The sequence below is a fragment of the Prionailurus viverrinus genome, chromosome C2, assembly GCF_022837055.1.
Source record: "Prionailurus viverrinus isolate Anna chromosome C2, UM_Priviv_1.0, whole genome shotgun sequence".
Lineage (NCBI taxonomy): Eukaryota > Metazoa > Chordata > Mammalia > Carnivora > Felidae > Prionailurus > Prionailurus viverrinus.
The window spans coordinates 27305638-27330051 of NC_062569.1; the positions used below are offsets into that span (position 1 = coordinate 27305638).

At 37.1% G+C, this 24414-nt stretch overlaps 1 protein-coding gene across 4 annotated transcripts in view; it reads left to right on the plus strand.

Moving 5' to 3' along the window:
- Positions 1-24414, plus strand: part of NEK11 (NIMA related kinase 11) — a 269503-nt gene that overhangs the window by 82042 nt on the left and 163047 nt on the right. For 2 of the 4 annotated variants that reach the window (XM_047875528.1, XM_047875530.1), the window contains exons 5-9: positions 2127-2191; positions 3394-3520; positions 22888-23037; positions 23156-23234; positions 23656-23691. In XM_047875528.1, coding sequence (XP_047731484.1) covers positions 2127-2191; positions 3394-3520; positions 22888-23037; positions 23156-23234; positions 23656-23691 — 457 coding nt within the window. The remainder of the gene's footprint in view (positions 1-2126; positions 2192-3393; positions 3521-22887; positions 23038-23155; positions 23235-23655; positions 23692-24414) is intronic. The other 2 variants (XM_047875529.1, XM_047875531.1) reach the window with 1 other exon arrangement.

Below are 24414 nucleotides of genomic sequence, written 5' to 3' on the forward strand. Positions count from 1 at the left end.
TCACTTCTCTTTTGTTCCCTTTTTTACTGGAAAATTTCCCCCTCAAGTCCTAGCTGCCTTGGTAGATTTGAACTATAATTTTTGTCTTCTAAGCCAAGGGAAGGTGCTGCAAGCTCTAGCCTAGAGCATTCTGTTTGTGTCAACTGCCCTGAGAGGAACACACAATCTCAAGTGTTGGGCTCACCTCACAGCATTTTCGTTTTCTCCAGGGTCTGGCTCCTCAGGTGCTGACTGCCTAAGTTTGCCTTAGCTGATCTCCGATGTCTTCAAAGACCTGTTGTTGTTTTTAAATTTTACTCAGATTTTACATTGTTTAAATTTTTCAGTGTTCTCTGTACAGCTATGGAAAGTGGGAGACTTAGTGTTAAAGTTACTCCATCATAGCTGAAGCTGAGGTTTTATTTTTGAGTTTTTAATTTCAATCACATTTTTTCCTAGAAATTGTATCTGGTTGCTTTTCTTTTTTTCTTTTTCTTTTTTAAAATGTTTATTTATTTATTTTGAGGGAGAGAGAGAGAGAGAGAGAGAGAGAGAGAGAGAGAGAAAGAGAGAGAGAAAGAGAGAGAGAGAGACAGCATGAGTGGGGAGGGGCAGAGGGATACAAAGAGAATCCCAAGCAGGATCTGCACCCAGAGCCAAACATGGAGTTCAAACTCAGAAACCGTGAGAACATGTCCCGAACCAAAACCAAGAGTTGGACTCTTAACTGACTTAGCCACCCAGGCACCCCTCTATCTGGTTGTTTTTCAAATCAGCATCATCTTTTTCTGGATAGTATCCTGTTTCTATTTTGTTTTCTATTCCTTTCTTTATGATTTTAATCTCTTAAAATAAACTTATTTCAGAGTTTGAATCCTTCTGGTTTATCTGAAAATCTCAGGGGTATAATTTTAGTGTGTGTTATCTGCTGACTCTTAGTTTGCATTTGCTTCTGGTAGATGCCCCAAGAGGGTATAAGCAGCTGAGAACCAATTTTTATGTTAATTTCTTGGCTTGCGATTTCTGAAGCCATACAGCTATTGCATATTTGAATCTCAAATGTGAGTGAGCAGAGAGGTATGGTTACAGAACAAAAAGAGATTTTTTTTCTTTCTTTTTTTTTTTTTTTACCACTCAGAGTTCAGACCTGTACAGATAAACTTTTTTGTCATTTTGTTTACTTGTGAGTCAGTGTTTCTTGGGTCATCCTTTCAGTTAAGGTACAAACCACTAATGGGTCTCCACATTACATGGACTCAAGGTCTTGGCTCTTATTTCTATGAGGCCGTTAAAACTGGCCCATTGGTTGCTGACCTTAGCACACCCCCTGGGGCAGCTGAGAAATCGGTACCTACTGCCCACTCGGATTTTCAGTATTCTTTTTGTATAAAGCCTCAGGAATTTGTGTCATTTTCTTGTAGGCTCGGCTGTGCATATGTGAAGGTATTTGTACACTTTATGACTCGTTTTTAGGTGTTTCTTGGGTAAATGTTTTCAAGTTGTCTAGTTCTTCATAATTCCGGAAACAAAAGTCTTAACTGACATAATTTATATTGCTGGCTTATACAGTCAGACTTAATAAATGTTATCTATTATTAAACATCACCATCAGCATTATTATTTCCACAAACACATAAAACCTGAACATTTTGATTTAATACATATAATAGTTTATATATATATAATATTTCCAGAATATGAAACTATTATATGTTCTACAAAAATATGTTATATGTAAGTATAACATATAATATGTAATAGATTATCTATAGTAGATTGTAAAACTTTATGATAACTGATCTGTCCACTAAGTGTATGGCTAGTACATACAGTACTATGTATATCAGCTACAGAAACACAATAAAATTTGAAACACAGTGAACTATTGAAAGAGTTTAAACCACATCACTCTTCTCCCAACTACAAGTTCTGCTCACTTAAAAAATGTTTTTTAAACTCTTATTTCCTTAGGGGAACTAGAAAATGCTGTGGATTTGTAGCTTTTAAGCATTGAAAGACATATCTATGGGAATATGTATTTATGTGTGAATCACTTCACATATACCTATATATATTATTTATGTTAGGAATAAAAAATTTTATATTTTGCATGAAATTCTATATCTTGTTTTTTTGCCTTTTTGTAGGAAGATACTTCATCGAGACTTGAAATCAAAGAATATATTTCTGAAAAATAATCTGCTTAAAATTGGTAAGATTTTTTAAAATATGTATTCCAGAAACATGGGAGAGTATATTCTAGATGTTATCAATAAATATATCACATTGAAGTATATCGTATCTAGAAGTGTTAATTTCTGGCTTATTTTTAACTTCTCAAACTTTTGTTTTTTCTTGGTTGAGGCCAAAAGTCCCAATTATTTTGTTTCCAAGTATCTGATGTAAATTGAAGTGTAAGACATTTGCTATGTACTTGATAATTGAACTAATAATTTTTGAGTTTCTTACTCCAAGCCAGGCACTTTGCAAGTAGTTAGACTTGTTTTACTAGCTTGATTAATTAGTACAGGTTTTCCACTTATTTTATCACAAGCAACTGGCAGTTATCACAGATAATTAAAATGTTGATATAATAGATTTGTTAATTTTTAGTTCTTCAGAACCATGCTTCCATTCATAATGGTTACTGGATTGTTTAATATTCCTGTCAGATATTCTTAGAAAGGGAAAGCATAAAAGCATGTAACTAGTTAGGTGAGTAAAGAGAAGCTAATAGATTCAAACTTTTATAGTCGTGTTCTTCAAAAGTCTCAGGTCTTTTATATGAAATTTTTTCTTTATTGTAAATGAAGAACAAACACTCCCCCCTCAGGTGCAATTGCAGAGCATTATATTCAGCCCTTCCAGAATAATTTTGTTTGTTTGTTATTTCAGACCTGAAATAGCTTTTTGTTTCAAGTTGCTGGTTCTCCATAATTCCAGAAATAAAAAGTTTTAGCTTTTCTGGCTCAAAGTCTTATTTCTCCTATAAGGCCTATGTTTTGTGTTTGTGTGGGTTTTTTTTAATGTTTATTTCTTTTTGAGAGACCGAGAGGGACAGAACGTGAGCAGGGGAGGGGCAGAGAGAGGGAGACACAGGATCCGAAGCAGGCTCCAGGCTCCCAGCTGTCAGCACAGAGTCTGACACGGGGCTGGAAATCACAAACCGTGAGATCATGATCTGAGCCAAAGTCAGACACTTAACTGACTGAGCAACCCAGGCACCCCTAAGGCTATGTTTTTTAAAAGTATTCACCAGCATTGTGTGATTTAAAAGATATTATTTTTCTTCTCTTTTCCTTTAAAACGGTATGAGTCATTGCATATTTAAAATTGTCAAATTAGACAGTTGTTAATTTCCACGCTGGTTTTCATTGTTTTAAAGTATTTGTAAAAATTAATTTTTATTTCAAGGGGATTTTGGAGTTTCTCGACTCCTAATGGGATCCTGTGATCTAGCCACCACTTTAACTGGAACTCCTCATTACATGAGTCCAGAGGCTCTGAAACACCAAGGTTACAACACAAAGTCGGACATCTGGTGAGTGGGCAGTGGGCTAGTCCTGATGACGTATACATCTGCTGCACTGAGAGAACAATGCATTTTGGTTTTAGGCTCATTTACTTGCTACATCCACTCACTTTATTTTTGAAGTATGAGTCATTCTTTGACCAGAGTAAAGGAGAGTTTTTTTGGATTTCGAACTTGCTATTTTCATTATATTAATTTCAAAAATTCTCTTTATTTACAGGTTAATTGGTTAGTTTGGATTTTTTTCTTCTTGAACCACAAGGGAAAGTTATTAATGTATCATAAACATTAAATGTTGATAGATTTCTGCTAGCATATTATATAAAGTAGTTATAATCTTAAACACTGTGCTTTATTTTATTTAAGATTAGCTTCCACTTCTGTGGAGAATGTACAGCTTTATTTTTTTTTTTCTTCTTGTTGCATATAAGAATTTTTACTGAAGATACTAGCTTTTAAGAATAAATGTAAATTAAAAAATGTCTGGGTTTTCAATGATAGATGCATCTGAGATTTCTCCATTTATATGTGCTCTTGTACCAAAGGAATCTCTCATTCTTTGTCATGGAACCAGTCAAATCTCAGTACAGAAGCCTCGTGGAAAATTGTATTCTATTGTTAGCAATAGATCCTATTTAGGGAAAATCTCTTCTCTTTGAAGAGGAATCATATAATTTTCAGCTTGTTAAGGGTTGAAAGGACAATCTAGTTGAGAGCCTGTTAATTAAGTAAATAATTATTGTATGCAAATCAACTTAAGTACTTCTGAGCTTTCAAAGATGAGCAGTGTGAAAGATTATGTCTACTTCATTCTTCTAAAGAAGATAAAGTAGAAAGTTACCTTTCCTGCAGCTAGGGAAAAGTAAGCACAACAGTGGATACGACTTTGGATTTTCACAAGGGTCATTACTCGTGTTCTTGTTCTGGTGCCTCCCAAGTGGGAGAGAACACTGTCAACATTAGGTCTGGCTATGGCAGATAGCCATCCATCCTGTCCCTTCAGTTCATTCTTGTGATTATTCATTTCTACATTCTTCAGTGGTTTTTATTTTTTCATTGTAAGCCCGTTTCTACCCTGATGGTCTTTTCCAATGTACCTACCATCTTTCCTCTATCATAACCTTCCCCTAATACCCTCTTCCCAAAACAAACACAAAATAAACAAAAACCACAAAGGTATGTTCCAGGGAATGAGGTTCTTTAGATTTTGCTTTATCGAGCATCTACTACTAGATGCCCCTTAGGAAGTCTTCTTGCTCTTTTTTGAGTAGCTTTCTTCAGTTCAAGAAGATCAATCTTGGGCTTTGGATTGGATTTGGGTTGCATATTTACAACTCTCTTTGCACTTAATTTTGTTTATTATTTGGACATTTAAAAATAGGTTCAAATCTATAATTTCTTCATAATTAAAATTACATGGTACATCAGGAAGATGTTACGTCCTTTCATTTGAATTAAGAATAAATTAATTTATGAAGCCCATTGCTAAGCCTTTGGAATTACATGTAGCAAGAAGGCTGGCTCTTTTGGTCGGGTATCTACATCTGCTTGCCGAATCAGATGTATGTCTCCTCAGAAACTTGGGCAACAGGACCCACAGACGGAAGAGTAAAAAGCACACAGTTCTTTTGGTCTTCATTGGGTCTATTGTAGTTCTTTTTTTACAATCTGCTCTTAGGGGCACCTGGGTGGCTCAGTCAGTTAAGCATCTGACTCTTGATTTCAGCTAAGTTCATGATCTCATGGTTCATGAGTTTGAGCCCCACATCCGGCTCTGTGCTGACAGCAGGGACCCTGCTTGGGATTCTCTCTCTCTCTCTCTCTCTCTGCCTTTCCCCCACTCACACTGTGTTTCTCAAAGTAAATAAATAAACATTAAAAAAAAAACCCTGCTCCTAATATTGCAAAAGAATTATAGGAATATCAGTATTGCATAAAGAATTATAGGAATATTCCTGACATGGGAATTATAGGAATATCATAAAGAATATAGGAATTATCAAGAATATCAGAATTACAGGGCTATAGAATAATAAGAATAGTATTGCTATAATGTTTTAAGCTTATAAAAATGGTATTTGTCTCAGACAAAACTTAAAAAAACCTAAAACCTCCCAAATATAAAAATGCAGGAGAATTTTAATGTATTTTTTGTGAGCATTAGGTCAGCTCTCCTTGCAGATATTATTAACTATTCAGCAAGTACAAGCTAAGGACTTATCATCACCCTGACCCCAAATAACCACCTTATTATGAATTTGGTAATTACCTTAGTTGTATCTGAATCAAAACAGGCTTATCTGGTAATGAAATTTCTATTGCCAAACCTAGAGTGGAAAGAATAACAGAGAACTATTAATTATAGTGGCATATACATAAGTGTGATGAGTAATCTTTGGGAGGCACTCAGAAAAAATAGATTGAATGGGGTTGAGAATTTGTTTTCCAAATCTCAGTGTGTAGCATATGTTTACTGTGGAATATTTTCTTATAATTGGAAATACTTGTGAATAATTGACAGGTGTTTTGTTTTAACACTAATAGCTGTACTTATGATATCTATAATACTTAATGAAGAATTGGTATACTACTAATTATATTTCATCTGCTAATGTTTGCCCATTGTAACCTTATCCTCTTTCTGCAATCTGTTAAACCTTTTGGGATTCATTTATTTATAGCAATCAAGTAAAGAGAAGTCTCTCTCTTAAAAGTGGGTGAGGTTCCAAAAGTTTATAAACACTGGAAGGTTAAGATAATTAGGTTCATTGAGAACAGTACTTTGAACACTGCTGATTTGTATAAGCAGTTGCTGAACACTTCTCCCCCACAGAAAAAATATAATATAGGAGTTGGGTTCCTAGGCCAGCTCTTGAAACTGATTTAAACTTTGAATAGTTAGAATTTATTGTTTTGGTAGGAGAAACAAATAAAGGACAATACTATTGGAATAATGGTTCTATAATTAAACAGAAAAGAAACAGAATATTTCATTGTTGGACTTATCTCTCTTGTGAAAGGCAACCATATGGCTCTTTAATCTTGTGCCTCTATGTTCTTTGGACAATTTTAGTGGAGGGAATGATGGTGGGCATAGTAGGGGTATCAGAGTGTAATGCGAAGCTCTCAGGATTTTGCTCAGAGATCTGCTCCAAAGGTTGGCTGCTTAAGAGACATGGTAGGAGTCTAGTTCACACTCTAAGTCAGACTTTAGTGATGTTGGGCAGAAATGTCAGACAAGGCTTAGCTACAGGTAGAAGAAAACAAAGAACTGGCACCTGCCTGATCTACCAGAACTAAGAAAGTCTCCTCATAGGAGAGTGTTCCCAAACTGGACAGGGAAAGGGGCCAGGGTGGAGAACGAGTCTGTTTTCTGGTGAAGGATTGAGGAAAGCAAGGCCAACTTGGCAGCAGTGCGTATAGTGGCTGCAAGTAGCTGGCAGCCAACAGCTCCATCTTGGTGAAGGAAGCTCTGGAGCAAGAGAGCCCATTTCTTTCACCTTCCCATGGTCTGAGAAATTCTTGTGTGGATTTAGAACTAAGCTGTTAGGCAAGGAATGCCTTCCTAGGGAGTGACAACTGGTGTCATTATTTTCACCCAACAGAAGCGAAGTAGGAAAACATTGCAGTCAAGTGCAGTAGATTTGGATATTAATACCTGCTTTCAATGACTAGCATGAAATGACTGATATAAAATCTGGAGATAATATCCAGCCTGGTCAGTTTTACTAAAGTTCATAATACAACCGCAGCAACAGAACCAGAATTGTCTATCGAGTGCTTACTCTGTGATTGACAGTTAATGTGCTAAGCACTTTATCCAAATAAGTGTCTATTTGTCACTACAAAAAAAAATCATACAGTTTATAATTTTACAACCTGCTTTTTTTCACTTAGCAAAAGGAAATATTGCTCTGCATTAACAAAATGAATCTACATATCATTTAAATGTTTGCATAGTATTCTATACTTGGATACAATCATTTTTTCAACCAGTAATGTTTATTAAGCATTATTTAATGTTTTCTTTGAAGATTTTATCTTTGTTTTTGTATTTAAGCATTTTTAGGGTGCAGTGTATATGGGTGTGGATTTGCATTTATCCTACTTTGAGTCAGTTGAGCCTCTTGGACATATAGATTGATGTATTTCCTCAGATTTGAAAAGATTTCAGCCATTATTTCTTTGTGTATTTTTTCTTCTCTTTTCTCTCTCTCCTTGCCTTCTGGTACTCCCATTATGCGTATGTTGGTGTGCTTCATGGTCTCCCACACTTCTCTAAGGCTTTATTCATTTTTCTTAATTTTTCTCTGTGTTCTTCAGATTGTATAATATCTGTCTATCTATCTTCAGGTTCATTGATTCTTCTGCTAGTTAAAGTCTACTGTTGAGCCCCTGTAGCGAATTTTTTTCTTTCAGTTATGGTACGTTTCAACTACAGAATTTCTATTTGGTGCTTTTTTTTAAATATAATTTCTTATCTCTTTACCAATATTCTTCATTTGGTGTCACATTTATATCATACTCTACTTATTTAAACATGGTTTCTTTTAATTCTTTGAACATATTAATGATGTTGATTGGAAGTCTTTGTCTGTTAAATCTGATATCCGAGACCTCTCAGTTAGTTTCTATTTCCTGCTTTCCCTCTCTGTATATGGATATTTTCCTTTGCATATCTCATTATTAGTGAAAACTGAACATTTTAGATAATGTATTGTATCAACTCTGAATATTTATTCTTTGCATTCCTCCCGCCTCTCTGAGGCTTACTATTGTTTGCCTCTCTTTTTTTTTTCTAAGTTTATTTGTTTATTTTGAGAGACACAGCATGAGAGTGCATGAGTGGGGGAGGGGCAGAAGGAGAGGGAGAGAGAGAGAATCACCAGCAGGCTCTGTGGTGTCAACATGGAGCCCAACATGGGACTTGATCCCATGAACTGTGAGATCATGGCCTGAGTCAATATCAAGAGTTGTGTGCTCAAGCGACTGAGCCACCCAGGTGCCCTGCTATTGTTTGCTTCCTTATTCACTTAGTGACATACCTGATTATTCTACTGAAACCTATTTCCCTTCCAATGTGAAACCTCTAGTGTCATTCCTCAAAGAGTATAGCCTTGGGCACATGTGCAGTGAGCATTGGGATGACCATGGTTTTAGAAAGGCTCTCCGTCCCTTTCCCTATCTCTCTGTTGAGCTGTTTCTGCTGGTATTACACCCAGTTGTTAGCCTTAACTAATTGCCAACTCATTGCTCTATTATTTTCAACAATGCCTTGAGGTTGCTCTCCAGTCTGTTCCAATTAAATTTGAGCCTCTTTGCAGATGTAGTTTTTGAGGCCAGTCTTTCAGGTTTGAAATTTGGATATTTTTAACTATCTCTTTCCCTGATTTTCTCTGGTGAGAGCTTATTGTGCTCATGAAACTGCCAATCTCCTCTTAATTGCTTGCCACCAAAATCTTCATCATTTCTGAGAGTGGAGTTGAGGCTTAAATTTCCTACACTCTGTTCCAAATAAAATCAGTCCCTTTGGGGAGAGCTTCTGAACCCTCTCTTATTATGGCCTGTCTTAGCCCTAGGCAAAATATCTGAGCACTGCTCAGGAGATGGAGGTAGGGACATGGCCCACTTTTCTTAGAGTGACACTCCAGCTCATGACCAGGGTACTGGCCAGGGGCAGTAGCCTGTCTTCTTGGCTTGCCTCTTCTGGGGTGGAACCTCTACCCTGTGAGCAAAGGTGATCAGGGCACCCCAGTATTCTCTGCCTGCTGTTCCTGGGGTAGAGCCCCCATTCTACTAGTAGGAACTAAGTAGAGGAAAGGAGTCCTTAATATCTTGGTTACACTTACCTGGCATTTCATCTGTATAACAGAGCTGGGGAGATGAGAAATGCCAGAGGCTTGTTCCTCCTGGAGAGATATCCAAGCCCATGACTGGTTTCTGGAGGAAGGGGGAACCCCATCTTCTCGGCCACACTTGCTCAGAGTGAAATTTTTGTCACATTGAGCTGAGGGAGTGGCTAGGTGCCACAAACTCTTGTTTTTACAGAGACTTAATAGATTTTTTTGAATAAATGTCTCCTCATTTACAGTATGCCCTTAAGACAATTTTCAGTGACATTAAATTGTTGCGGGTTTTTGGTAATTTTCACTAGTTACAGCTGTTTTGCTAAGGAGCAGGTCTGCTGAGCTCCTCATGATGCCACCACTTTGGAACTGTTCTCCCCAAGGCCTTACTGTTGGAATTAAAGATTTTTATTTATCTGTTGCCTCTGTTAAACAGTATTAAAAAATAGACTGGAGCAGGGAGAGGCTGGTGGAACCTAAAGAAGGGAGATAGGCAGGCCTTGTATTAATTTCATATATTCCATACTCCTAATGCTCTGTCCATCTTAAAAGACCCTATGGAAACTACCAGAGATGATTAAAGCAGTTGGAGCACAGCCATTCCATCAAAATGTGAAGCGGTGCAGGCTGTTGCCGTATCCAGCCTTTATGGAGCGGCTGAGTGCGTAACAATCGGCAATGGAGGAATACTTGAATCATCATTTCCATTGCCAATCCACCTTCTCACCCCAACTTTGAACACTGCCCATGTTCATTTCCCAAACTTTATAGTTTATATGGAATCTGTGATCATGACCCCAAGAGTAGCTAAAGATGCAAAAGAAAAACACATTTCCCTTTCATTTTCTCCTCAACCACACTGTGATTTCCCTGGCCTCCTCTCTCCCCTTGCTGTTGCTTCCATCTTCTGTTCTTCCATTGGCCAAATTTTTATGGTGTGGAGGACATAGGACCACCACACAGGAGGAAGAGCAGATGATCTTCTTTCAAACATTGTGCTCAATGATGGAAGAAAGTAATTAAAAAGAGCTGGTATGTACAAGACGAAATTCACCCAAACTTTACTTCTAAATTTTTGTGAGTCTTCCTGCAAACATGATAGTATATTTGGATGATAGGGTGGAAAGAATACATTCACCTTTGCTTTTACATATTCTTTTGAGGGGTGCTTGGATGGCTCAGTTGGTTAAGCGTTTAACTTCAGCTCAGGTCATGATCTCATGGTTCACAAGTTCTAGCCCCACATCAGGCTCTGTGCTGACAGCTCAGAGCCTGGTGCCTGCTTCGGATTCTGTGTCTCCCTCTCTCTCTGCCTCTGCCGCACTCATGTTCTTTCTCTCTCTCAAAAATAAATAAGCATTAAAAAAAAATAAATATTCTTTTGAAAATTCAGTTCCTCAGACACCTTAGCTACATTTCAAGTGCTCAGTGGCCACATGTGGCTACTGGTTATTGTGTACAGAAACATAGAATATTTCTGACATTGCAAAAAATTGTATTGGACAGTTCTGGAATATTCTGCTCCAGACCCTTTGGGGCTTACCCTGGGATTTTCTTGCATTCATGCAGCTTTTGGATTGGGCAGATCCCCTAATACTTTCAGAAGCTATTCTTGAATGGGTCTACTGTGCTTTTCAGTAAGTAATTTGGGGCCATTTTGAAGTTCTTCTGTTATGGGGTCCTTCAATTGCTCCATTGATTCTCTCCACTTCTTCTCACAAAGATGCTGATACTGTGCAGGTCACATGGTGACTGTGGTTTGTCTCCACTTCCTTGTATTTCTAGGTTTCAAGGGACACCTTGCCACCTAACTTTGTTGAAAATGTTGGTCATTGTTTTGGTTTTGCTATCTAGCTGCTCTGTTTTCCATGTGAATTTAAGGAAGATGCAGAAACTATGCTTCTGATGTAGTTGCCACTTTCCCCCAAATATTCAGAATCAAAATTTAAACAAAATCCCTGGGTGATTTGTATGTGTCTTAAAGCTCAGGGAGAACTAATAGAGGTTCTGGGATATGTTAGGCCCTTATAAAATGGTTGCTATATAATACTGCTTCTGAAGTATTAGTTTAAGGAGTCCAGTGTCTTTCATTTTATTTAGATAAAGTTTATATTGATATTCAACTCCACCTCACTACACATTTTCATTTAGGGTACAACACACTAATGCAAATCCCACTATTCTTTTATTAAATTTATATTACTCTCTATTCAACTGCTTAAATTATGTATACTCTTTCTTTCTTTCTTTCTTTCTTTCTTTCTTTCTTTTTTTTTTTTAGAGAGAGAGATAGAGAGAGAACAAGTCTGGGGGAGGGGCAGAAAGGGAGGGAGAGAGAGAATCATTTTTTTTAATTTTTTTTTATTTTTTAAAATTTACATCTGTTTAGTTAGCACATGGTGCAACAATAATTTCAGGAGTAGATTCCTTAGTGCCTCTTACCCATTTAGCCCATCCGCCCTCCCACAGCCCCTCCAGTAACCCTCAGTTTGTTCTCCATATTTATGAGTCTCTTATGTTTTGTACCCTCCCTGTTTTTATATTGTTTTTGTTACCTTTGCCTTATGTTCATCTGTTTTGTCTCTTAAAGTCCTCATATGAGTGAAGTCATATGATTTTTCTCTTTCTCTGACTGACTAATTTCACTTAGCATAATACCCTCCAGTTCCATGCACGTAGTTGCAAATGGCAAGATTTCATTCTTTTTGATTGCCGAGTAATACTCCATTGTATATATATACCACATCTTCTTTATCCATTTATTCATCAATGGACATTTGGGCTCTTTCCATACTTTGGCTATTGTTGATTGTGCTGCTATAAACATTGGGGTGCATGTGTCCCTTTGAAACAGCACACCTGTATCCCGTGGATAAATGCCTAGTAGTGCAATTGCTGTGTCTTAGGGTAGTTCTATTTTTAGTTTTTTGAGGACTGAAAATACTGTTTTCCAGAGTGGCTGCACCAATTTGGATTCCCGCCAGCAGGGCAAATGAGATCCTCTTTCTCTGCATCCTCGCCAACATCTGTTGTTGCCTGAGTTGTTAATGTTAGCCATTGTGACAGGTGTAAGGTGGTATCTCCTTGTCGTTTTGATTTGTTATTTCCCTGATGATGAATGATGTGGAGCATTTTTTCATGTGTCGGTTGGCCATCTGGATGTCTTCTGTGGAGAAGTGTCTATCCGTGTTTTTGCCCATTTCTTTACTGGATTCTTTGTTTTTTGGGTGTTGAGTTTGATAAGTTCTTTATCGATTTTGGATACTAACCCTTTATCTGATATGTCGTTTGCAAATATCTTCTCCCATTCCGTCGGTTGCCTTTTAGTTTTGCTGATTGTTTCCTTCGCTGTGCAGAAGCTTTTTATTTTGATGAGGTTCCAGTCGTTCATTTTTGCTTTTGTTTCCCTTGCCTCCAGAGACATGTTGAGTAAGAAGTTGCTGCGGCTAAGATCAAAGAGGTTTTTTCCTGCTTTCTCCTCGAGAATTGTGATGGCTTCCTGTTTTACATTGAGGTCTTTCATCCATTTTGAGTTATTTTTGTGTATGGTGTAAGAAACTGGTCCAGGTTCATTCTTCTGCATGTCACTGTCCAGTTTTCCCAGCACCACTTGCTGAAGAGACTTGTCTTTATTCCTTCCTTTGGATATTCTTTCCTGCTTTGTCAAAGATTAGTTGGCCATACATTTGTGGATCCGTTTCTGGGTTCTCTATTCTGTTCCATTGATCTGAGTGTCTGTTCTTGTGCCAGTACCATAATGTCTTGATTACAGCTTTGTAGTATACCTTAAAGTCTGGGATTTTGATGCCTCTCACTTTGGTTTTCTTTTTCAAGATTGCTCTGGCTATTCGGGGTCTTTTCTGGTTCCATACAAATTTTAGGATTATTTGTTCTAGCTCTGTGAAGAATGCTGGTGTTATTTTGATAAGGATTGCATTGCCTATGTAGATTGCTTTGGATAGTATTGACATTTTAAAAATATTTGTTCTTCCTATCCAGGAGCATGGAATCTTTTTCGATTTCTTTGTGTCTTCTTTAATTTCTTTCATAAGCTTTCTATAGTTTTCAGTGTATAGATTTTTCACTTCTTTGATTAGATTTTTTCCTGGTATTTTATGGGTTTTGGTGCAATGGAAATGAGATCGATTCCTTGATTTTTCTTTCTGTTGCTTCATTGTTGGTGTATAGGAATGCAACCAATTTCTGTGCGTTGATTTTATTTTCTGCAACTTTGCTGAATTCATGAATCAATTGTAGCAGTTTTTTGGTGGAATCTTTTGGGTTTTCCGTATAGAGTGTCATGTCATTTGTGAAGAGTGAAAGTTTGACCTCCTCCTGGCCGATTTGGATGCCTTTTATTTCTTTGTGTTGTCTGATTGCAGAGGCTAAGACTTCCAAAACTATGTTGAATAACAGTGGCGAGAGAGGACATCCCTGTCTTATTCCTGACCTCAGGGGGAAAGCTCTCAGTTTTTCCCCGTTGAGGATGATATTAGCATTGGGTCGTTCATATATGGCTTTTATGATCTCGAGGTATGCTCTTTCTATCCCTACTTTCTTGAGGGTTTTTATCAAGAAAGGATGCTGTCAAATGCTTTCTCTGCATCTATTGAGAGGATCCTATGGTTGTTGTCCTTTCTATTATTGATGTGATGAATCATGTTAATTGTTTTGCAGATATTGAACCAGCCCTGCATCCCAGGTATAAATCCCACTTGGTCATGCCAAATAATTTTTTAATGTATTTTTGGATCTGGTTGGCTAATATCTTCTTGAGGATTTTTGTATCCGTGTTCATCAGGGAAATTGGTCTATAGTGCTCCTTTTTAGTGGGGTCTCTGTCTGGTTTTGGAATCAAGGTTATGTTAGCTTCATAGAAAGAGTTTGGAAGTTTTCTTCCATTTCTATTTTTTGGAACAGCTTCAAGAGAATAGGTGTTAACTCTTCCTTAAATGTTTGGTAGAATTCCCCTGGAAAGCCATCTGGCCCTGGACTCTTGTTTTTTGGCAGATTTTTGATTACTAATTCAATTTCCTTACTGGCTATAGGTCTGTTCAAATTTTCTATTTCTTCCTGTTTTAGTTTTGGTAGTCTATATGTTTCTAGGAATTTGTCCATTTCTTCCATATTGCCCATTTTATTGGCATATAATTGCTCATAATATTCTCTTAATATTGTTTTTATTTCTGCTGTGTTGGTTGTGATCTTTCATTCTTGGTTTTATTTAGTTGGGTCCTTTCCTTTTTCTTCGTGATCAAACTGGCTAGTGGTTTGTCAATTTTGTTGATTCTTTCAAAGAACCAGCTTCTGGTTTCATTGATCTGTTCTGTTTTTTTGGTTTTGATAGCATTAATTTCTGCTCTAATCTTTATTATTTCCTGTCTTCTGCTGGTTTGGGGTTTCATTTGCTGTTCTTTTTCCAGCTCCTTAAGGCATAAGGTTAGGTTGTATATCTGAGATCTTTCTTCCTTCTTTAGGAAGGCCTGGATTGCTATATACTTTCCTCTTATGACCACCTTTGCTGCATCCCAGAGGTTTTGGGTTGTGGTGTTATCATTTTCATTGACTTCCATATACTTTTAATTTCTTCTTTAACTGCTTGGTTAGCCCATTCATTCTTTAGTAGGATGTTCTTCAGTCTCCAAATATTTGTTACCTTTCCAAATTTTTTCTTGTGGTTGATTTTGAGTTTCATAGCATTGTGGTCTGAAAATATGCACAGTATGATCTCAACCTCTTTGTACTTACTTAGGACTGATTTGTGCCCCAGTATATGGTCTATTCTGGAGAACGTTCCATGTGCACGGGAGAAGAATGTATATTCTGCGGTTTCAGGGTGAAATGTTCTGAATATATCTGTTAAGTCCATCTGGTCCAGTGTGTCATTTCAAGCCATTGTTTCCTTGTGGATTTTTTGATTAGATGATCTATCCATTGCTGTGAGTGGGGTGTTGAAGTCTCCTAGTATTATGGTATTACTATCGTTGAGTTTCTTTATGTTTGTGATTAATTGATTTATATATTTGGGTGCTTGCACATTTGGTGCCTAAATGTTTACAATTGTTAGGTCTTCTTGGTGGATAGACCCCTTGATTATGATATAATGCCCTTCTGCATCTCTTGATACAGTCCTTTTATTAAAGTCTAGATTGTCTGATATAAGTATGGCTACTCCAGCTTTCTTTTGTTGACCATTAACATGATAGATGGTTATTCATCCCCTTATTTTCAATCTGAAGGTGTCTTTATGTCTGAAGTGGGTCTCATGTAAACAGCATCTAGATGGGTCTTGTTTTCTTATCCATTCTGTTACCCTATGTCTTTTGATTGGAGCATTGAGTCCATTGACGTTTAGAGTGAGTACTGAAAGATATGAATTTATTGTCCTAATGATGCTTGTAGAGTTGGAGTTTCTGGTGGTGTTCTCTGGTCCTTTCTAATGTTTGTTGCTTTTGGTATTTATATATATATATATATATTTTTTTTTTTTTTTTTTTTTCATCTTTTCTCCCCTCAGAGAGTTCCCCTTAAAATTTCCTGCAGGGCTGGTTTAGTGGTCACAAACTCCTTTAAGTTTTGTTTTTCTGGGAAACTTTTTTATCTCTCTTTCTATTTTGAATGACAGCCTTGCTAGATAAAGAATTCTTGGCTGCAGGGGCGCCTGGGTGGCTCAGCTGGTTGAGCGTCCAACTTCGGCTCAGGTCATGATCTCACAGTTCGTGAGTTTGAGCCCCGCGTCAGGCTCTGTGGTGACAGCTCAGAGCCTGGATTCTGTTTCAGATTCTGTGTCCTCCTCTCTCTCTGCCCCTCCCCACCCATGCTCTGTCTCTCTGTCTTAAAAATAAATAAAACAATAAAAAAATTTAAAAAAAAGAATTGTTGCCTGCATATCTTTCTGATTCAGCACACTGAATATATCCTGCCACTCCTTTCTGGCCTTCCAAGTTTCTGTGGATAGGTCTGCTGCAGGAGAGAGAATCTTAAGCAGGCTCCATGCCCAGCATGGAGCTCAGTGTGGGGCTAGACCCCAGGACTGTGAGATCCTGACCTGAGCTGAAATCCAAAGTTGGACGCTCAAATGACTGAGCCACCTAGGTGCCCCTGTGTACCCTTTTCTAGATGGATATCAGGATGATCATCAATTATGTAAAATAAAAATATCTAAAAGATCAGTAAAGCTGCCCCAACCAGAGTCATGCATTGCTATGGTGGGATAGGTTTCTGTTTGCAGAGTCTGGACAGATTTCAAAGGGTAAGTTTAGTTCCTTGAGACAAGACAACGTCTGAGTTTCATTTGCAATTCATTATCAACCTGTGCTCCTGAAATCCTTTGGGTAGTTCTGGTCAAGCTGGACAGATGGTGAGTTTATGGAGTTCAGGTGTAATTTGCTTCACACGCACCTGATCCCAGATTTCCCTTTCACTGCTAAATTTCCTCCTTCAGGGATTTATTTGCTTACTTCTTCACAGTTAGCTATCTTTTGGAGAAAAAAAAAAGGAATACAAATCATAGAGTTCTAAATAAAATGCACCTTCTTTTTTTCAACTTGCCCTCTACTTTCCCCTTAACTACCTCCTCACTGCCAGATTTAAGACTGGGAGTCAAGTAAGATAAACATCTTCAAAAAGGATGGAATTGATGAGTTCAAGATTATATAATTATTCTCATTAGAAATGTTTAGCTGGAAATTGGAAAAAAAATTAAAACCATAGGTACATAGATGTATAGTTACTAGAATAAAATGTATATATAGTAGATAAATTTTAAGTTGTAACAGGATAGCTACGCCTGGGTGGCTCAGTCAGTTGGGCATCTGACTTCGATTCAGGTCATGATCTCGTGGTTTGTGAGTTGAACCCCCACATTGGGCTCTGTGCTGACAGAACAGAGCCTGGAGCCTGCTTTGGAACCTCTCTCTCCCTCTCTCTCTCTGCCCCTCCCTGCTTGTGGTCTCCCTCTCTCTCTCTCTGTCAAAATGAATAAACTTAAAAAAAAAAAACTTGTAACAGGATAATCAAAAATCTTTTGCCCAAAGTGTCCTGGTGGTGTCTGTAATCAGATTATATCTATTGCAGGCAGGTGCACAGGGACCAGGGAAGGTCCCTTTCTACAAGTCACTCTTCCATGTGCTCAAGTGCAAGTAAATCTCACTAGATCAAAATGAGACAAGTGAATGGAAAACAGAATGCCTTTAGTGAAGCTGAGAGGATTTCCAAGAAAGAGAATAGTCTTGTATCAAAATTAATTGATTACTAAGTTAGTCTCTACATCTAATTGTTCTATAGTCTGTTTAGCCAGATAATTCCACAGCTTTTTATAACCCTAGTATATCCATCAAATGTGGCTTTGGTAGAGCTATGTCTCCATAAAAGTAGAGTTTGACTTCATGATCAACTCACTGTACTTAATAGACCACTAACTCCCTTTCCATGAGAAGCAACAGAAAAACAAAAGCCAAACTTGCCTACCTTCCTTTCCTTTTGCTAAAGAGGGTCTCATTGTTTGTATGCCCTATATTTGCCATGGTCTGATGCCCTGCATGGCTTGTCTTAGGCCCTAGGGATCCCTGAAGATGAATTATGGTTCCAGGTAGAACCCAAAGTAAGCTTGGGAAATCAGCCCCTGCCTGAAGGTCTTCCATTGGTTTAGCCATGATTTCCAATTCAAAAGAGACCTTAATGATCAGAAATACAGCATTGAGAGGCAGGATGGCATAGACTTCATGTCTCTAGAGCCAGACAAACTGTGTTGCAATCCCAGTTCCACCAGCTACTCAATATGGAAACATTAACAATTGACCTAATCTGTGGTTTCCTCATCTGAGGAATGGGAGTGATAATAATAGTTTCTGCTTCATTAGGATTGTTATGAGAATGATTAAATGAGTTAATATATGTAAGGAATATAGAACAGGGCCTAATTTATAGTAAACACTATTAAAATTTCAGCTAGTATTTTTCTTTATTTTATTTTTATTTTTTTTAACGTTTATTCATTTTAGAGACAGAGACAGAGCATGAATGGGGGAAGGTCAGAGAGAGAGGGAGACACAGAATGTGAATCAGGCTCCAGGCTCTGAGCTGTCAGCACAGAGCCTGATGCGGGGCTCAAATTCACGGACCGCAAGATCATGACCTGAGCCGAAGTCGGTCGCCCAACCGACTGAACCACCCAGGCGCCCCTCAGCTAGTATTTTTCTGATTACAATTATTATTGTTACCACTTGTATTATTGATAGAGATAATATAATAGTCTGCTCCCAAGTCAGCTCAAAATGTCCTGTGTCAGAGATTGTTGCTCTCATCCAGCCCTTTCAATCTGTCAGAGCCAGGAGAGATTATCTGGCTTTGTTGTGCTTTTAACCCAAGGCCTGAAGAAGACTCTGAGCCCATAGGAGGAGCTGAATTAAATCCTCAGAAGAGTATGTGGGTGCTGAGTGATTGACAGCCTTCTACACTTAGACCTGTGAGTTTCATTCCTTTTTTTCAGTGTTAAAATTACTACATGTACATTAGATTACATAGCAGAGTATATGTAGTTAGTGTAAATTTTTTAGAAAACATTTTTAAGATATATTGAATGAGAACAATACCAATACCAAACAAGCTGATCTAATATGGCACCTTTCTGGGCAAATTACTTCCTTTCTCTGAGTTTTGGTTTTCTCACTGATACAATGAGAGTTTAGAATTAGCAAATCTTGGTAGACCTGTAGGTCTACTATTTTAAACAGTCTCAAGGTTCAAATTAGACTCTTCTTTGGGGAAAATAAGCCAGCATATTGGCGCAGAGTTTATAACACACAAATATTTTACACATATCCACCCAAATAAAAGTATTTGATTCGATTTGATGATTATATTTTACTAATAATGTGTAGCCTTCCCCTCTCTTTTTGTTAAGAAAACTTTTCTCATAGTGTAACAAGTACTGACTTGATATTGTCTTTCTCATTTTCACCAATTCTTACGGTGAAAGTGTGTAGTGGTGCTGCACTGTGGTTTTAATTTGCATTTTCTCTGATGACTGATAATGTCAAACATCTCATGATTTGGGGCCATGTAATGTCTCTTCAAGTCTTTTGTCCATTTTTCCATTGGATTCTCTCCTTTTTCTTATTGATTGGTAGGAGTTGTAATTAATAAATTAATGAACTTTAACCAGTTCTGGATACCAGTCATTGATGAATATTTGAGCTGCAATGTCTTCTCCTACTCTGTTTCTTCCTTTTCACTCTCTTAGTGGTGTCTTTTCATGAATAGAAGTTCCTAATTATAATGGAGTCCATTTTATCAGTCCATAACATTACTGCCAGTGTTTTTTTATGTTTTGTTTAGGAAGTCTTTGCCTACCCCAAGACCAGGAAGGTATTCTCCTGTTTTATTTTAAAAGCTTTATGATCTTATTTTTCATAGTAAAAATTGGTGATTTTTGTGCATGTGTCTGGTGTGAGATAGTAGTCCACATATATTACTTTCCATATGTGTATTCAGTTGGCCCAGCATAATTTGTTAAAAGGATCATTTTTTTTTCTTTACCATAGTGCAGTTTGTCTTTGCATTAGTCAAGTGACTGAATTTGTGTGGATCTGTTTTTGAGCCCTCTGTTTCATTCCATGGTCTATTTTTTCTTCTTTGCTAATATCACATTTTCGTAAGTAATGTAACTTTATAATGAATCTTGGTATTTGATAATATAAGACCTCCAATGTACCATGTCTATCTTTGTCCCTTTGCATTTCCATGTAAGTTTTAGAATCAGTTTGTCAATTCCCACAAAAAGTCTGCTAGGATTTTGATTGATATTGCATTGAGTCTATAGGTCATTCTGGGAAAAATCGACATCTTCATTATTTTGACTCCTCCAAACCACACATGTGGATCTCTCCCCCTCCACCCTGCCCCCCTCCTTTTTTAGGTTCTTTAATTTCTCTTAGCAATGTATTGTGGTTTACAGTGTAGGGTGTATATCTTTCATTGGATTTATTCCTAGGTATTTGACACTGTATGATGTTAATGTAAATGGCATTATGCATTTCATTTTTTTTTAATTTATTTTTTATTTTCTTTAAATTTTTTTTTCAACATTTATTTATTTTTGGGACAGAGAGAGACAGAGCATGAACGGGGGAGGGGCAGAGAGAGAGGGAGACACAGAATCGGAAACAGGCTCCAGGCTCCAAGCCATCAGCCCAGAGCCTGACGCGGGGCTTGAACTCACGGACCGCGAGATCATGACCTGGCTGAAGTCGGACGCTTAACCGACTGCGCCACCCAGGCGCCCCTGCATTTCATTTTTTAAATGTTTGTCACAGGCTTATTGAAATGACCTTTTACATACATAACCATGTTGACATGCTAATGACAGTTTAATATATTTTTCTAATCTTTATATATATAATTTTTACTGTCTGATAGTCTTTTTAATTGAAACTATACATTTACATTTAACATAATTACTGTATATTTGTATTTTTATTTGTCATTTTATACACACACACACACTTTCATTTAACTTTTTCTGGCCTTATTGTTCTGAATAGCACTTTCATTACAATATTGAATAGAAGTAGTGATAGTAGGCATACTTATCTTGTTCTCAATGTCAAAATAAAAGCATAAACTTTCAATATGTATTTATATATACATATCACATCTTCTTTAGCTATTCATCAGTCCATGGATACTTGAGCCCTCTCTATAGTTTGACTATTGTTGACAATGCTGCTCTAAGTATTCGGGTGCAAGTACCCCTTCAAATATGCAATTTTGTATCCTTTGGGTAAATAGACCTAGTAGTACAATTGCTGTATCATAGGATAGTTCTTTTTTTAACTTTTCTGGGGAGGCTCCATGTTGTTTTCTAGACTGGCTACACCAGTTTGCATTCACACCAGCAGTGCAAGAGGGTTCCCCTTTCTCTGCATCCTCACCAACACCTGTTGTTTCTTGTATTGTCAGTTTTAGCCATTCTGACAGGTGTGACCCTCCCTGCATTCCTTGTTTCTGCCTGGAATCATTTTTCTTCAAGTTGAAGAATTCCATTTTGGGATTGTTTTTAGTGCTGTCCTGCTGGCAACGAATTCTCTTAATTTTTGATTGTCTAAAAATGTCTTTATTTCACATTTATTGAAGGAAAATTTTCCTAGTATAGAAACCTAAATATGTGCTACATTATTTAATAGTCTTATGGATGGGTACAAAATTAATTTTCATAATTTATAATATTTACATTGATCTTGGTGTTCTAGTCACTATCATGGGTTTTCTCCTAACATCCTCCTTCTTTCTGGCGTTCTGTAATAAAAATAGTCTAGAATGTGGAAGGGAAAATACCTTATGAATTTGATCAAGCCGTTTAACTTCTGAGAGCCAGGTTGCATGGGAAAAATATAGTGGCTGTACGTCACTATGAAGTTATGAGATTCTGTTTAGTTATATCTGGAAGTTGCTTTGTAATATATGTAAAGTACCAATTAGATAGAAATGTTTAGTGTTACTGTTATGTACTGAAACAGAAATATCTCATTGTATTCAGTATATCCAAGATTCTCTTATTAGTGAACATTTTTATGATACCCACAAAATGGTTAAAATGATAGTATTCATGTATATATTTATTTATACAGACACTACCTTTTATAAGAAAGTGGGACAGTGTTTAAAGTTACATAAAACACAACTTACACAAGGTTGGTTGTAAGTTTATTCCTGATTTTTCAAGCAACTAACATGAAAAGGGAGACCTGGCTAGTTACATAATCCAAAATACTCATGAGATTAAAAATAATCCATTAATTTAGGAGAAGTACAGTTCTTTCTTAATATTAAGTTCAGGCAAGATTTCCCCTTTTCTTAATGATGCAGAGTTATTTAAAAGATTATCCTGCTGGTTTAGAGGTTACTGATTTGCATGGTTAATCCTATCAGTGTCAGACTGATCTAGAATTTCAATACTCTTATTTCATATCCTCAAAGGGAGAATTATATACATTTTAATGTGAGCCACAAGTAGCTGCTTTTCCACCCTACTTGTAAATGGATTCTATTCAGAAAACTAATAAAGAATGCCAGCTTCCTTTTCAAAATGCTTGGATACACATTTGAGGGAAGTTTAGGCTGATAAATTAAAATTTTATTTTGCATATAATTAACAAAACTGCCTTAGAAAGATATTTAGCTGTATTTTATTGTTCCTTCATAGAGTTTCTTTACTACATTGATCAAATGTTTATTTACCCTACTGTGTGCAGACATAGTAGGTTTGTTTGTTTTCCTCTGACAAAAAGTGGTCATTCAGACTTACATTTTGTAAGGTTTTTTTTTTTTTCACTTTACCCTCTTCATTTATTAAACATGTGTTTAAATGGAAAAGAAATATAGTACTGAAGCTTTTAAACAAACAAAAAAAATCAAAGGATATGTTAGTGTCTCACAACAAATGCCCTGATACATCCAAGGTTTTATATGGTGATCAAATTTAAAATAGGGCATTTGTTCCTTATTTAATTTCTTTGACTTTGTCTTTAGGTCTCTGGCATGCATTTTATATGAGATGTGCTGCATGAACCATGCGTTCACTGGCTCCAATTTCTTGTCCATTGTTTTAAAAATTGTTGAAGGTGACACGCCTTCTCTCCCCCAGAGATACCCAAGAGAACTGAATACCATCATGGAACGGTATGGAAATAAATATGTTGCCACAAAAACAATTTTAAATTGTACTTATATTTTAGTTCATTTGAAAAATAATTTTCTTTTTCTTTTCTTAAAATAATTTTCTTTTTAAACATTACAGCATGTTGAACAAGAGTCCTTCATTGAGACCATCTGCTATAGAAATTTTAAAAATCCCTTACATTGATGAACAACTACAGGTATTTAAAATGGAAGGGATACTGGGAAACATGTATTAGCATTTATATACATTCTAGAACTTGAAGATATGCTGTGAGAATAAGATGCATCAAGAATCAGTGAGAAAGGAGAAATAAGATTTTTTTTAAGCTGAGGGAAATTATTAGTCAGACAATCTCTTTGGAAAAGAAGGTGTGTGAACTCCACAGTTACATGGAGCCCCAGATATGAGAAGTTAGGATTGTCATTTTTGGCCCAAACTCAACATTGACCCATAGAGCTCTTGGTTTACTTTGCAAATATATTTCTGCTAAGGCAAGAATGGGCTACTAATACTATTAAAATCGGGGTTTTCACTGAGTCTTTGTTATTCCACTCCTTTGTTATGGGTCTTAATAATCCATTTTATTGATCAGGTGAATTTATTTTGTTTTCCTGTAGATTAGAAATTTTGATGCAGAGAATCTACCTCTGGCGGTAAGAAAAAAGCAAACAGTACCCTATTGGAGATTTTTTTTTTGTTCTTGGTTTTTTTTTTTTTTTTAATTTTTTTTCAACATTTATTTATTTTTGGGACAGAGAGAGACAGAGCATGAACGGGGGAGGGGCAGAGAGAGAGGGAGACACAGAATCGGAAACAGGCTCCAGGCTCTGAGCCATCAGCCCAGAGCCTGACGCGGGGCTCGAACTCCCAGACCGCGAGATCGTGACCTGGCTGAAGTCGGACGCTTAACCGACTGCGCCACCCAGGCGCCCCTGTTCTTGTTTTTTAAATTAGGCTTTTGTGAGTGCCTCAGGCAAATTTCCTTTAATTTTATGACTAATTTTAAGTGGACCCACAAACAGTCATTCACCTTCAAAAATAGGCACACCTTTTCGTCCGCGTCCAGTTTCTACGTTGGCAGGAAACAAGGATGCTGACTTGATGTGCACCCATCAGTTGTGTGCTGGTCGCAGTGCTGATGCTGGAGGTGCTGAAAGGAAGGCCTATGGCTCCCGTCTTTTGCAATTTGATTGCTGGGAAGAGGACCCAGTACCCAAGAAAAAGTAATCATACATTATCAGGAACACTAGGAAGAAAGCACACAGGATGCTGTAAAGTAAGGGAAGGGGATGGCTTTTGTGGTCAAAGAAAGACTTTGTGGTCAAATAAAGTTACATTTCTCTACCAGTGAGATGGTGAGAAACACCCAGACATGT